Source organism: Dendropsophus ebraccatus, chromosome 1 (genome assembly GCF_027789765.1).
Source record: "Dendropsophus ebraccatus isolate aDenEbr1 chromosome 1, aDenEbr1.pat, whole genome shotgun sequence".
In the NCBI taxonomy this organism is placed as follows: Eukaryota; Metazoa; Chordata; class Amphibia; order Anura; family Hylidae; genus Dendropsophus; species Dendropsophus ebraccatus.
In genome coordinates, this window is record NC_091454.1 from 219,438,111 (window position 1) to 219,454,048 (window position 15,938).

At 44.4% G+C, this 15,938-nt stretch overlaps 1 protein-coding gene across 1 annotated transcript in view; it reads right to left on the minus strand.

The window, feature by feature from the left end:
• Positions 1-1,682: 1,682 nt before the first annotated feature.
• LOC138784436 (uncharacterized) overlaps positions 1,683-15,938 on the minus strand; it is a 33,567-nt gene continuing 19,311 nt past the window's right edge. The window contains exons 4-9 of the mRNA XM_069960011.1: positions 9,603-9,627; positions 8,974-9,011; positions 7,458-7,504; positions 4,361-4,438; positions 2,536-2,686; positions 1,683-1,762 (exon numbers count right to left, since the gene is read on the minus strand). Coding sequence (XP_069816112.1) covers positions 1,683-1,762; positions 2,536-2,686; positions 4,361-4,438; positions 7,458-7,504; positions 8,974-9,011; positions 9,603-9,627 — 419 coding nt within the window. The remainder of the gene's footprint in view (positions 1,763-2,535; positions 2,687-4,360; positions 4,439-7,457; positions 7,505-8,973; positions 9,012-9,602; positions 9,628-15,938) is intronic.

The window sequence follows — 15,938 nt, forward strand, 5'->3', positions numbered from 1 at the left end:
TTTTGAGCCCAAACCAGAAGTCACTTAAAAAAGTAATGGGAAATGTAACCCCTTCCTGACACCATGGGTCCGGTGAGAGTATGACGTGGGTAATGACCAATGTGGGCGTTCATCTCAATGATGGTCATTTATAGGGGTACTCCGGACAGAAGGGTGGGTGTGGATGAAACCAATTACCTCTCTGGCTCCAGCACTGTTGCCTGCATCATGCTGCATCGGTCCCCGGTCTCCAGCTGCTTCCTGATGGGACTTAAGACATGATGTCTCAGACACCGCTACAGCCACTAAATGGCTCAGCGGGTCTGCCAATGTTACTTCCCATGTCTCGTCTGAGACCAGGAAACAGGAGACCGGATCAGAGTGGTGCAGTTCCCAGCGCTGGAGCCGGAGAGGTAAGTGGACGCCACTGTTTTCATACACATTCAATTACATATAGATTTGTAATTTATTTCTATTTAAATATCTCAAGTCTTCCATTACTTATCAGCTGCTGTATGTCCGGCAGGATGTGGTTTATTCTCTCCAGTCTGACACAGTGCTCTCTGCTGCCACCTCTGTCAATGTCAGGAACTGTCCAGAACAGTAGCAAATCCCCACAGAAAACCTCTCCTGCTCTGGACAGTTCCTGACATGGACAGAGGTGGCAGCAGAGACGATGTGTAGGATTGAAAAGAATATACCACTTCCTGCAGGACATGCATCAGCCAGTAAGTACTGATAAGTAGAAGTAAATTACAAATTCTAAAACTTCAGTTCAAAAAGTTCACCGCAGTACCCCTTTATACTGTCCATCTCTCTAATATTGAATCTGCCAGAGACATGACCCAGAATGGCCCTGGCAAAAATGATGCAGCTGAATTAACAGCTTTTCATCACCTGGTAACATCATGGGTGACGATCACATGACAAAGCGTCCTCCTGTCTGATGACGACTCAAACTGCTGTTGGTCGCAGCATCTAAGTGGTCAAACAGCAGAGATCTGAGTTGTCTCTGATCCCAGCCATTATAGGCAGCTAATATCTCCTATATATGGGGCGGACTCTTTCTCTTGTCTCTTCCTATTTTCGGCTCTGATGACGGTGGCATAGACGACGTCTCCTCTCTCCTCTTGGGATGGGGCCGGAGTTCTTTGTTGCAGCCAGGATTTATTTATTTCAGAATAGAGGATGTTCTCCTAGTCAGGTAAATGTAATATATATTAATAGCAGAATAAGGCCACATTCACACCACGTGAAACACTAGCCATTCTGTCACCCGGCCGAGCCACAGAACGTCAGTGTCATTGAAGTTCATCTCGGCCGGTACTGTAGTACTGGCTGGATGAACTTAACTTGTTCTGAATTGGGATGCGGTGCATCCGTGTGCGCCCACATCCCAATTCACTATAGCACACAATGGAAAGTGCATCCGGAGCCGCACTCTCCATTGTGTAAACTGACTGTGTCAGTCTGTGTGGCCTCTATTGTACAACATGGTGTACAGTGAAACTGGCTCAGTTGCCCCTAGTAACCAATCAGATTCCACCTTTCATTCCTCACAGACTCTTTGGAAAATTAAAGGTGGAATCTGATTGGTTGCTAGGGGCAACTGAGCCAGTTTCCACCATGTTTGATAAATCTCCCCCAATATGCATACACTCTGGCCGGGATTCTGTTTATTCAAATAGAATGTACCTTTTGCATTAATCATGGCCATTGTTGCAAATTGCCTTTATTACCTTTATTGAGGTCTCACTACATCTGTTTTGTAGAGCTGGCGCCCCTGGAAATAGAAGTGAAATGAAGTTAAGAGCAGATATTCTCATAGTAAAGCAGGTATAACACTTACAGCTCGTAGCAGTAAAGTAAGTGCCCCTCCATATGTCAGCAGTTCTCTATACACAGGGAGGATCATGGGTTGTTTTTGATAGGTTGTTTTTGATTTTTCATTGAAAATATTCTAGATTTTGTTCCCATTGATATCACGCTGTCTATGAGATCACTGGGGGCTTGTTTTTTGTGGGACAATCTGTATGTTTTGTCAGTAACATTTCTTAGGTACATGTGGCTTCTTGATCATAATTTTTTGTAATTTTTTCTGAGATAAGGTGAACATACAGCAGCAATTTTTTGCACTTTTACAGAACTTACCTGCGGGACTTTACCTCTATGGAGCCCAATTGCTAGTACAATACATTTGAATACTTCTGTACGGCAGTATATTGTACTGTCATTACAATCCTATTACAATATGCCTCTGGTACAAATATTAATACAAACCAGATGGCCTTGTGTAGACTCCCCCCAGCTGCCATGTTAACAGCTTTGTAACCTCTAAAAGCATCGCCAGGGTGGGGTGGGGTGGGGGTGGGGTCATCAGTTAACAGAGAGGCCGCCTGTCTAATGGCTTACATGCCACGGTTGATATGGATCACAGTGGTCAAACAGCAGGGATCAGAGTTATCTCTGATCCCAGCCATTATAGTATGCAGATACCACCCACCATGTATGAAACAGACCTATATATGCCATAGTCTGATGGTATATACATAGTACCTGTAGTGGGACACATTTTTGTAATTTCTGTACTGTCTGAACCTGGTCTGATAACAGCGGCATAGACTATTTCTTCTTTCTTGTCTTGGTATGGGGCTGGTGATGTATGTTGCAACTTCCTTGTGTTTAGTTCAGAATAGAGGATGTTCTCCTAGACAGATGGAATATATATGGAATATTAATACCAGAATACACAGAATATACACAGTTAGACACATAGATAACAGTAATCAGTCGCTGACTAGTAATGAGCGAATAGTGAAATATTCAAATATTCGATATTCGTACGAATATCCCGCGAATATTCAAATATTCGATCGAATATTCGATCCCATTAAAGTCTATGGGAACAAGTATTCGATTAGTGAAAAACATCTATTTGACCATTTGGAGGGTGAAACCGGAAGCTGGGGGATTTGAACGCGATATTTATTGAATATTCGCGGGATATTCGTACGAATATCGAATATACGAATATCTCACTATTCGATCGAACAGTATTCGCTCATCACTATCGCTGACTACATACATATCAGACTCTTATACGTTGCTTAACGGTTATTTAAACAATCTTGATTGTTGTCAGGGATGATCCCGGACAAACCCTCGATGTGTTATAACCACCTACAGTACAATATATTGCTCTTATATTATATGCCCATATAGTAACTTATTTTTATTTTCAACTTTTTGTGCTAATTAAATTCTAAAAATACTTTACAGAAGTTTTTACATTTATTTTGTAGATACAGCTAATTAGTTTTCAATGAACAAAATTGTATTAACTGAACACGGTGAAAACATCTAAAGGGTAGCACCACCTTTTATTTTCTTTCTAACATTCATAGTATTTAAAGGGGTATTCTACTCAAACAAAACTTTTGATATGTTGCTGCTTATGGTGAGACTAACAATTCCTTCCATACATGTTATTATCTATTAAGTCTCCTTCCCCCAGTTCTCAGCAGCTTCTTTCTGCCGAAGACACAAAAATCTGTGTGTGTGCTTTTCTCTCTGTCTCCCTCTCCATTCTGAGACGGCTCATGTAAACAAGTCCCTGGCTGGCTGTATCTGCAACATTGTAGATTCTTTGTAATGCTGGGAGGGTTATTCTGAGGTCAAGTTGCATATGAACTCACTGGGGGAGATTTATCAAAGGATGTAAAATTTAGACTGGTGCAAACTGCCCACAGCAACCAATCACAGCTCAGCTTTAGGCAGTGCTGAAAGGAAAGCTGAGCTGTGATTGGTTGCTGTGGGCAGTTTGCACCAGTCTAAATTTTACACCCTTTGATAAATCTCCCCCACTGTGATTAACCCTCCCAGCATTACAAACAAGATACAATGTTGCAGATAAAGCCTGCCAGGGACGTGTTTACATCAGCTTTCTCAGAAGGGAGGTGGGAGGAGGGGGAGACAAAGAGAAAAGCTCACACACAGATTTTTGTGTCTTCAGGAGAAAGCAGCAGCTGAGAACTGGGGGAAGGAGACTGAATAGATAATAATAAGTATGGAAGGAATTGTTATTCTCACCATGGGCAGCAACATATCAAAAGTTATGTTTGAGCAGAATACCCCTTTAAGGTATTTTATGTTATTAGAATATATAGGACATTATGTAGTCATAATGGCTTAGAAATTTTAGCGTTTCATATAACCACAATATATGTAACAACAAAAAAACTGTAGGTTTCAAAAATGTAAACTTTGTTTTTAGACTGTTACCACATTCAAAGAAAGCCATCTCCTTATAGATCCCTGTACTTATATAAGACATGAGAGAGGAGCTGCTGGCAGGGTCACCTCTCATGGAGCTTACATTTACCTCCTCAGTTGTCTCACTTTCCATTCCTCTCTCCTTTGCTCCTTCCTTACTCTCCGCTCCTCCATCACGTTGTGTATCCTGAAAGGTGATAAGTTGTGAATCTACCGATACTGCGAGAATATGTCAGTGATAAACTATATTTCAAAACTGAGTTTTAAAAGTGTCATAACTTACATATTGAGAATAATGTACAGATAATATTTTATGTGTGTGAACATTGACCTTAAAGGTTACAGTACCTCTCATATCGTGGCCATGGCAGGATACACCGGAAATCCTGCAGGTTGGCCGTCCACTTCTGACACGAGTTGGGGTACAGAATTTCCAGAAACACCATAGACTGCACTGTAAGTGTATTATAATGCAGTCTATAGCAGTTTCTGGGGTTCCGTACCCTGACTTGTGTCATAAGAGGACGGCCAACCTGCAGGATTTCCAGTGTATTCTGCCATGGTCGCGATGTTAGCGGTATCTTTTAAGATCAGTGTTCACACACATAAAATTTGTCTCTGTATTTTCCCTTCACCCATCACACTTTAATAGGAGTACAACTTATATATGTGAATATACCCTTAGGGTGGTATTACACGGAACGATTATCGTTCGAAAAATCGTTTAATCGTTCTGATTTGAACGATAATCATTTCGTGTAATGGCAGGCAACCATTAAACGACCAACGAGAAATCGTTGATCGTTTAATAGGATCCTGACCTATTTTTATCGTTTGATCGTTCGCACATCGTTCGGTAAGAATTCACAGCTGAAACGTACGCAATAGCGACGACTAAACGACCACAAGAACGATCATAAATAACGATCATCGTTTCGTGTACTTGGGCGAACGATTTCGGGTCGTTTGTCTTAGCGGTCGTTTAAGATCGTTTATCGTTAATCGTTAGTCGTCGGAAAATTGCTTGGTGTAATAGTACCCTTAGTCTCAGGAGTCAGTTCTACCAAATCCTTACAGATGTCATCTAGGTACAAAGGAACTTACACACATACACACACATACATACATACACAGACACACAGGCAACACACACACAAACACAAATACACACACACACACAAACACATACACATACCTCACAACCGTCCCGGTTTCAGCGGGACGGTCCCGATTTGGGGGTGATGTCCCGCTGTCCCGGGAAGGTTCCCCTGTGTCCCGCCGCCCCCCTGTGTCCCGCAGGCGTCCCTGAAGCCATCTGACAGTGTGAGCGGCTCCTGCACCTGCTGACAGTGTGAGGTGGCTTCAGGGACGCGGTTTGCATAAGCAGGGAGCTTGTGGAGCAGACAGCCGGCCTCACACACAGCTCAGCTACTGCCCCGGAAGCTCTCTGCTCCAGCCCCGCGGTACCTGCTTTCCTCTTCTCTCCTGTTACCTCCTGTCTGCTGCCGCGGCTGCTGGTGACGTCACAGGTCAGGGACAGGTCGGAGAAAAGAGGAAAGCAGATACCGCGGGGGTGGAGCTGTGAGCTGCGGGGGCAGGGAGCTGTGAGCTGCGGGGGCAGGGAGCTGTGTGTCAGGCTGCCTACTCCTCTCCTGCAGTGTCCCTGACCTGTAACCAGCTGGGAGAAGATAGACAGCCGGCTGGGATCTGACTGCTCCTGACTAGGTGAATATATGTTGTTTTTATTATTTTCTGTCAGGGGTGGGTCTGCAGTGAGATTACTACATTGGGATGAACTGGGATTACTACATTGGGATGAACTGGGGAGAGGGATTACTACCACAGGATTAACTGGGGATGAGGGATTACTACCACAGGATTAACTGGGGAGGAGGGATTACTACCATAGGATTAACTGGGGAGGAGGGATTACTACAATAGGATTAACTGGGGAGGAGGATTACTACAATAGGATTAACTGGGGAGGAGGATTACTACCATAGGATTAACTGGGGAGGAGGATTACTACCATATGATTAACTGGGGAGGAGGATTACTACAATAGGATTAACTGGGGAAGAGGATTACTACAATAGGATTAACTGGGGAGAGGGATTACTACAATAGGATTAACTGGGGAGGAGGATTACTACAATAGGATTAACTGGGGAGGAGGATTACTACTATAGGATTAACTGGGGAGGAAGATTACTACAATAGAAATAACTGGGGGAGAGGGATTACTACCATAGGATTAACTGGGGAGGAGGATTACTACTATAGGATTAACTGGGGAGAGGGATTACTACCATAGGATTAACTGGGGAGGAGGGGATTACTACAATAGGATTAACTGGGGGAGAGGGATTACTACAATAGGATTAACTGGGGGAGGAGGATTACTACCATAGGATTAACTGGGGGAGGAGGATTACTACCATAGGATTAACTGGGGAGGAGGGATTACTACAATAGGATTAACTGGGGAGGAGGATTACTACAATAGGATTAACTGGGGGAGAGGGATTACTACAATAAGATTAACGGGGGTAGGGGAATTACTACAAGAGGGGTCTGTACCATATGGGGGCACAGAGGGGTTGGTACCATATGGGGGCACAGAGGGGTCTGTACCATATGGGGCACAGAGAGTTACTGTGAAGCCGATGAGGATGATACTGGAGACAGGAGCCTAAAAATGTTTGTCTCGCAGATGGCCGGAGAGGTTTTCAAGATGGCCGTGCATGATGGTGAAGAAACACAAAAGTGATCAACAAGAGAAGACGTCCCCTGTGAGTCACTGAATACCTGCACTATAATCACCTATAAGGTCTGCAGGTGTGCGGTCTAATCTACTGCTATATAGTCAGTGCTGAGGGAGAGAACTGCTTTGTGTATAGTGGATGTTATGCAGTAATAGTATAAGGGGGGGATAAGTCACTATGCGGTGAAGATCTGGTGGGAATATTTGTTTCCTATATAATGGTAATAGGTAATGTGGGCATGGCTATGGGGGCGTGGTCATAGGGGCGTGGCACATTGCCGTGACTGTCCGAGCAAAAGTTGGGAGGTATGTATACATGCACACACACTAACATAACATTTGTTAAAGGGTTTGTCCACAATTCTAAAAATGTTTCTGTGAAAAAAACTGACCCCATTTTCCTTATCTCAGACATCCTATTAACACTTTAAGGGCAACTGACCTTTGTTGGGATCTCACTACCTGGTCTTTCTTCTAAAGAAAGTGGTGCTGTAAATCAGAGAGAGAGAGAGAGAGAGAGAGAGAGAGAGAGAGTTAACATCAGATGTCTTCATGGTGAATGCAGCTGGAACTATGATGTGTCCTAACAGAACAGTATTATATACTGTGGGTATTGCAGCTCAGTTACAATGATGTGGATAGCGCTGAATTGCAATACTAAGCAAGAAAGTAGTTGTGCTTCTTCTAATCTTGGGAAACCCCTTTGAATGAGAAGTTCAGTGAAAATTTTTATTAAAGTATTGTATTGCCCCCCCCCCCCCAAAAAAAAAAAAGTTATCCAAATCCCCAATATACACTTATTATGGGAAATCCTTATAAAGTGCTTTTTTCCCCTGCACTTACTACTGCATCAAGGCTTCACTTCCTGGATAACATGGTGATGTCACTTCCTGGATAACATGGTGATGTCACTTCCTGGATAACATGGTGATGTCACTTCCGGGATAACATGGTGATGTCACTTCCGGGATAACATGGTGATGTCACTTCCAGGATAACATGGTGATGTCACTTCCAGGATAACATGGTGATGTCACTTCCTGGATAACATGGTGATGTCACTTCCTGGATAACATGGTGATGTCACTTCCTTGATAACCCGACTCCCAGAGCTGTGCGGGCTGTGGCTGCTGGAGAGGATGATGGCAGGGGGATGCTCAGTGTCCCTCCAGTGTTCTGTGTCCCTCAGTGTCCCCTGCCATCATCCTCTCCAGCAGCCACAGTCCGCACAGGAAGGCCGCAGGAAGGGTTTTCCCTGCGATCACAAGCGCCGGCACCACAAGGACAAAGCTGCCACTTGTGACCGCAGGGAAAACCCTTCCTGCGGCCACAAGAGTGACTGACAGGAAGGGGGCCAATGTCTCCCGCCTTGTCAGTGTTGCTGCATGTAACTATGAGCGCTCATTACGAGTGTTCATAGTTACAGTTCAGATGGCAGTAGCGAGCGGGGCAGCGGCCCTGTCCAGTGGTCTTGAGCACAAGAGCAGGGCGTGGGGGCCCCCCTGGATGTTGGGGGCCCCAAGCGATCGCTTGGGGTGCTTGGTGCCAAAGACCGCCACTGCCCGTAATAAGTGTATATTGGTGATTTGTCTAGCGTTTGGGGGGCAATACAATACTACAATACTTCAATAAAAATTTTCACTGGACTTCTCCTTTAAAGCCATTTTTTTCTCCCAGTTATGTTTTCATGTTTTCTTCTTCGCACCTTCTCATTTTCTTCTTTTAAGATCCATCACATTCCTATTTTCCAACCATAGCATCATGGCAATAAATGTTTTATATGTTTGTATCAGTTTGCAAATAGTATAAATCACAGACACTATATAAAAATCTTCTCAAAAGTCAGGGGTCGTCTTATAGGGCGGGTGGTGAAAAACTGGAAAAGATGGGGCTCGTCTTATATGCCGGAAAATACAGTATATACACAGTATATATTGTCTCATCACAGTAATACTTACTCTTTTCTGGACTATCAGAGGTTTCCACATCCTCAGACCTATAGAAGAGGATAAATAATAAGAGAAAATATGTCAGGTCTTTGAGGTCTCCCAGGTCAGAAGAACAGAACGTTCCAGAACAATCAGGAGAACTGTGTCAGAACTTGGAGGTGGTGCCTAAAGTTTCCTAAAATATTTTTTTTCTGAGTACTTACTGTATGTATTTCTACTCATAGTAATGTAAATGTTGGGGAAATACATATGACAACTAACAAAAGAAATGTTGGATCAGTCTTTTACCATTGTGTACAGAGGAGCCAGTACTGTAACTATAGCTAAGCTGGGTTCACACTGCGTTTTTGCAATCCATTTTTTTCCAAAAAACGGATGAAAAAAATGTAGCATTTGTGTGCATCCATTTTGATCCGTTTTTCCATTGACTTTTTTTTTACGTTTTTGTGTCCGTAAAAAAAACCCGGATCCGTTTTAACCCTTTTTTTTTTTTTTACAATGGAAGTCAATGGAAAAACTGAACAAAACGGATGCACACAAATGCATGTTTTTTCATCGTTTTTTTGCAAAAAACGGATTGTAAAAACGCAGTGTGAACCCAGCCTTACCAGCATAACAGCAAAGATAGAGATACTTACACATTATTCCTTTTGGACCTAACACCTGAAAATATAAGCAGAGTTATTTTTAAGGATATTTCACATGGTATAGATGATATATATTATCGCTGGAATCTGTATTCAAATTACCATAATGTCTGATTCTGATAGAAATGAACATTCAAAGGGGTTGTCCAGTGCTACAAAAACATGGCCATTTTCTTTCAGAGACAGCACGACTCTTGTCTCCAGTTCAGGTGCGGTTTGCAATTAAGCTCCATTCACTTCAATGGAACTGAGCCGCAAAATCCCGCCCAAGCTGGAGACAAGAGTGGTTCTGTCTCTGGAAGAAAGTGGCCGTGTTTTTGTAGCGTTGGATAACCCCTTTAAAGTGCATCTCTCACCCCCTGACCTCCCGCTGAGCTGCTGAATACCTATTAATAGAAGTATTGAGAATATATCTATGTTGCCTGTGTCTGTGTTTTTATTTTCATAAAAAAAAAATACCTTTATTTAGGCTATAAATAGTGTCAAGGAGGCGGGGCTTATCATTCCCTGGCATCTAGCACCATTATGCCCCCCTGTGCTGTATGCGGATTGTTTGTCACTCTTCAGTATACAGCAGAGAGGGCCCCGGGAGTGATAAGCCCCGCCTCCTTGACCCTATTTAGGGGCTGAATAAAGGCTGGGGTAATTAAAGGGGAAGAACATGAAGGAAAGCTCCTGTACTTCCCCTGAGGAACTGGAGGCTGGACAGGTTAAGATGGCAGTAACAGGTACGAGGTGATAACATGAAGGAAAGCTCCTGTATTCTTCCCTCTCTGGGGTCACTGGAAACTGTGCAGAGGAAAGATCAGTAACATGAGATGATCAGTAAGAGGACAATAACAAAGGCTATAAAACTTCCTTTGTCTTCCATCCAGCCATATTGTCGACTCTCCTGTTGCAGGAGGGAAAAAAACAATAAAACTCAAGACTAGAGATGATCGATTAGCGGTGGCTGCAGCTATGTTATCCAGGACTCCCTAGGGCTGCATCCAAATTGAAATGCTAAAAGTTTGGAATGGCTCATCGCTACTCAAGACCCTTGAAAATACAAACTTAAGGCTAATTGAAGACAACTATCGTACACCTTAAAAGAATCAATGGACCGTGACTATTTTTTCCTATAACAGATAATATAATCCCATTACCCATTGCCTTCAAGATGATCAGGATCCCACAAAGGAGAACCAGCAGGACGGCACCGGAGATGGAGACCACCACCAGCACCACAAGTCCCATAGGATGCTCTGTGGATGAATGAACCAGAAAAAGATAAATCATAAGAGCCGACCATGTAACACATCTACAATACATAAGAGCCGACCATGTAACACATATACAACACATGAAGAGCCGACCATGTAACACATCTACAATACATGAAGAGCCGACCATGTAACACATCTACAATACATAAGAGCCGACCATGTAACACATCTACAATACATAAGAGCCGACCATGTAACACATTTACAATACATGAAGAGCCGACCATGTAACACATCTACAATACATAAGAGCCGACCATGTAACACATCTACAATACATAAGAGCCGACCATGTAACACATTTACAATACATGAAGAGCCGACCATGTAACACATCTACAATACATAAGAGCCGACCATGTAACACATCTACAATACATAAGAGCCGACCATGTAACACATCTACAATACATGAAGAGCCGACCATGTAACACATCTACAATACATAAGAGCCGACCATGTAACACATCTACAATACATAAGAGCCGACCATGTAACACATCTACAATACATAAGAGCCGACCATGTAACACATCTACAATACATAAGAGCCGACCATGTAACACATCTACAATACATAAGAGCCGACCATGTAACACATATACAATACATAAGAGCCGACCATGTAACACATATACAATACATGAAGAGCCGACCATGTAACACATATACAATACATAAGAGCCGACCATGTAACACATATACAATACATAAGAGCCGACCATGTAACACATCTACAATACATGAAGAGCCGACCATGTAACACATATACAATACATAAGAGCCGACCATGTAACACATCTACAATACATGAAGAGCCGACCATGTAACACATCTACAATACATAAGAGCCGACCATGTAACACATCTACAATACATAAGAGCCGACCATGTAACACATATACAATACATGAAGAGCCGACCATGTAACACATCTACAATACATGAAGAGCCGACCATGTAACACATATACAATACATGAAGAGCCGACCATGTAACACATATACAATACATAAGAGCCGACCATGTAACACATCTACAATACATAAGAGCCGACCATGTAACACATATACAATACATAAGAGCCGACCATGTAACACATTTACAATACATGAAGAGCCGACCATGTAACACATCTACAATACATAAGAGCCGACCATGTAACACATCTACAATACATAAGAGCCGACCATGTAACACATATACAATACATGAAGAGCCGACCATGTAACACATCTACAATACATAAGAGCCGACCATGTAACACATCTACAATACATAAGAGCCGACCATGTAACACATATACAATACATAAAGAGCCGACCATGTAACACATCTACAATACATAAGAGCCGACCATGTAACACATTTACAACACATGAAGAGCCGACCATGTAACACATCTACAATACATAAGAGTCGACCATGTAACACATATACAATACATAAAGAGCCGACCATGTAACACATTTACAATACATGAAGAGCCGACCATGTAACACATCTACAATACATAAGAGCCGACCATGTAACACATCTACAATACATAAGAGCCGACCATGTAACACATCTACAATACATAAGAGCCGACCATGTAACACATCTACAATACATAAGAGCCGACCATGTAACACATATACAATACATAAAGAGCCGACCATGTAACACATCTACAATACATAAGAGCCGACCATGTAACACATCTACAATACATAAGAGCCGACCATGTAACACATATACAATACATAAGAGCCCACCATGTAACACATATACAATACATGAAGAGCCGACCATGTAACACATCTACAATACATGAAGAGCCGACCATGTAACACATATACAATACATAAGAGCCGACCATGTAACACATCTACAACACATAAGAGCCGACCATGTAACACATATACAACACATAAGAGCCGACCATGTAACACATATACAACACATGAAGACCAGATATTTTTGTGATCTTTGTATAACAACTAGTTTCTGGGTATAGCTAACCTCCATTTACATGCCAGTGATCATATGTTATATCCAGGATGCAGATCCTCAGTGATACAAAGAGACTATTGTATGTATTGGTTATGATGATATGATTTATGTTGTCACAAATCTGCTCCAGTCCTCTTCTTTACCACGTTTCCTATGGATAAGAGACGTGGCGGCTGGTCTCTATGCGCTGTTGATGGTGGGTGGCGTTTCTCATCCATGGCACATTAGGTCCTGGCATGGCTAAATACAGACACCAACATGGCAGATGTGTCGGCATTGGCACCCAGTGATAATGCTGTCTGGTAATTATATAAAGAAAGAGTCTAACGGAAATTGTAAAGGGAAGATGCGCTCCCTTTAGCGCATGGGACACCACGAATGAAAGTAAGTCTCCTACCTTGATCCTTGTAGTTAGTAGTTATATCCTTAGTCTAATACAGAAGTTTGGAGCAATAGAGGCAGGACTACCACCCCAGGCGCACCGCTCCACCCCTAAATGGCCTACTCCATTGATATCCATTAGGAGGGGTGGCCCATCCGGGGTCGGATCAGTGATCTGGAGGTGCTAGCGCCACTTCCATTGCCCCATTGCCGGATTAGCTTAAGGATATAACTAAGAATGGTGCCGAGGATTGAGGTAAGAAGCCTCTTATCTTCTCCTCATTCCTACTTCTATAGACTGGTCTGGTAAGACCATAAAATACTGGTGTCACACACAACTACATACAGTATACAGCCATATGGTAAACAATAGGAATCCTCTGGCTTGGTCCGTAACTGGAAATAACTCCAACTACCATGTCCTTACATTGTGATCTTTTTGGGAGAGATGGTGAAAGCTTCGAGAGAGATGGAGCACTGAGAGCTATGTAAGTGTCAGGGAGCTGTGTACAGGAAACGAGTCCTTTATAGAACAACCCCCCCCCCCCCCCCCCCCGGCCACATCAGAATGTCTTGTTTACTTGTAGCTATGTTCCTAGACTAAAAAACGGAGCACAAATGTGACTATCCTCCCTACGGTTCCTGTCATTAGGGTAGTCATCCTGCCTATCTTGTCTCCAGCAATACAGTAATACCTCGGTTTTCGAACGCTTTGGAACTCGAACTGCTTGGTATTCGAACAAAAATTTACCCAGAAGTAGTGTTTGGAATTTGAACTTTGCTCGGTTTTTGAACGTTTTTCGAACGTTTTTGCGAGCGTGGATGGTGGGTTGTACCTGGCGAGTTAAGCAGTGGTGAGGCTTCACATACAGTACAGTGCTGTATAAGACTGCTGGAGTGCATATACAGTGCAGTAGTAGTACAGGCAGTGCACCACCATCTCCCATACATTACAGTGCTGGGATGGGGGGGGGACGCTATACAGTCAGGGCCGCCGATAGGGCAGTACAAGTGGTACTGCCGTATGGGGCCCGGACCCTAAGAGACACGGGGGGGGGCCCGGCGGGCCCGCCGGCCGCCGCCCCCCCCCGACCGCTACGCTAGGGGGGCCCGCACGGCCCCCCTTGCAAACTGTTTTTGAGCATCCCGAAAAGCTGCGGCCACGCAGCTTCTCGGGATGCACTGATCGCTTTAATGTTCCGCCCGCACAGCGGGCGGAACATCAAAGCGATCAGAATACAGGAGAAGGACCTGTCAGCGTCCTCCTCCTGTATTCTCTCCCATAGGCTGCCGGCACTTCATACCAGCAGCCTATGGGAGGCCGGGCCGTGGTCATGTGCCCCTCCGGCAGGCGTGATGATGTGACGTCATCACGTCTGCCGGAAGTCCCGTCCCTGCGGCTCGCAAGATGGAGCCCGAAGAAGAGGAGGAAGAGCTGCTGCCTGCACAGCGCGGATAAGGTGAGTAGGATGTTTGTTTTTTTTAGGGGCACCTCTGGGGGCATTATTAGTGTGTGGGGGCACCTCTGGGGGCGTTATTAGTGTATGGGGGCACCTCTGGGGGCATTATTAGTGTATGGGGGCACCTCTGGGGGCAGTATTAGTATATGGGGGCACCTCTGGGGGCATTATTGGTCTACGGGGGCACCTCTGGGGGCATTATTAGTGTATGGGGGCACCTCTGGGGGCATTATTGGTGTATGGGGGCACCTCTGGGGGCATTATTGGTGTATGGGGGCACCTCTGGGGGCATTATTAGTATATGGGGGCACCTCTGGGGGCATTATTGGTATATGGGGGCACCTCTGGGGGCATTATTGGTGTATGGGGGCACCTCTGGGGGCATTATTGGTGTATGGGGGCACCTCTGGGGGCATTATTAGTATATGGGGGCACCTCTGGGGGCATTATTAGTGTATGGGCGCACCTCTGGGGGCATTATTAGCTCATGGGGGAACCTCTGGGGGCATTATTAGTATATGGGGGGCACCTCTGGGGGCATTATTAGTTCATGGGGGCACCTCTGGGGGCATTATTAGTTCATGGGGGTACCTTTGGGGGCATTATTAGTATATGGGGGCACCTCTGGGGGCATTATTAGTATATGGGGGCACCTCTGGGGGCATTATTAGTATATGGGGGCACCTCTGGGGGCATTATTAGTATATGGGGGCACCTCTGGGGGCATTATTAGTATATGGGGCCACCTCTGGGGGCATTATTAGTATATGGGGGCACCTCTGGGGGCATTATTAGTATATGGGGGCACCTCTGGGGGCATTATTAGCTCATGGGGGAACCTCTGGGGGCATTATTAGTATATGGGGGCACCTCTGGGGGCATTATTAACTCATGGGGGCATCTCTGGGGGCATTATTAGTGCATGGGGGTACCTCTGGGGGCATTATTAGTTCATGGGGGCCACCTCTAGGGGCATTATTAGCTCATGGGGGCACAGCTGGGAATCCTACATACAGGGGGCACAGCAGGGGATCCTACATACAGGGGACATCCCACACAGCGCAGTTACTATGGGAGCCTACAGGGGGGAGAAAGGAAAGGAAGTTGCTAGAAATGTGCGGAGCCTAAATTGTTTGTCTCGCAGGTTCTAAGGGGATGAAACGTATCTGGAAGGAATCATCATGGAGGTCTGGGCCGGATGGAGAGGAAAAGGGAAAGTGACGCCT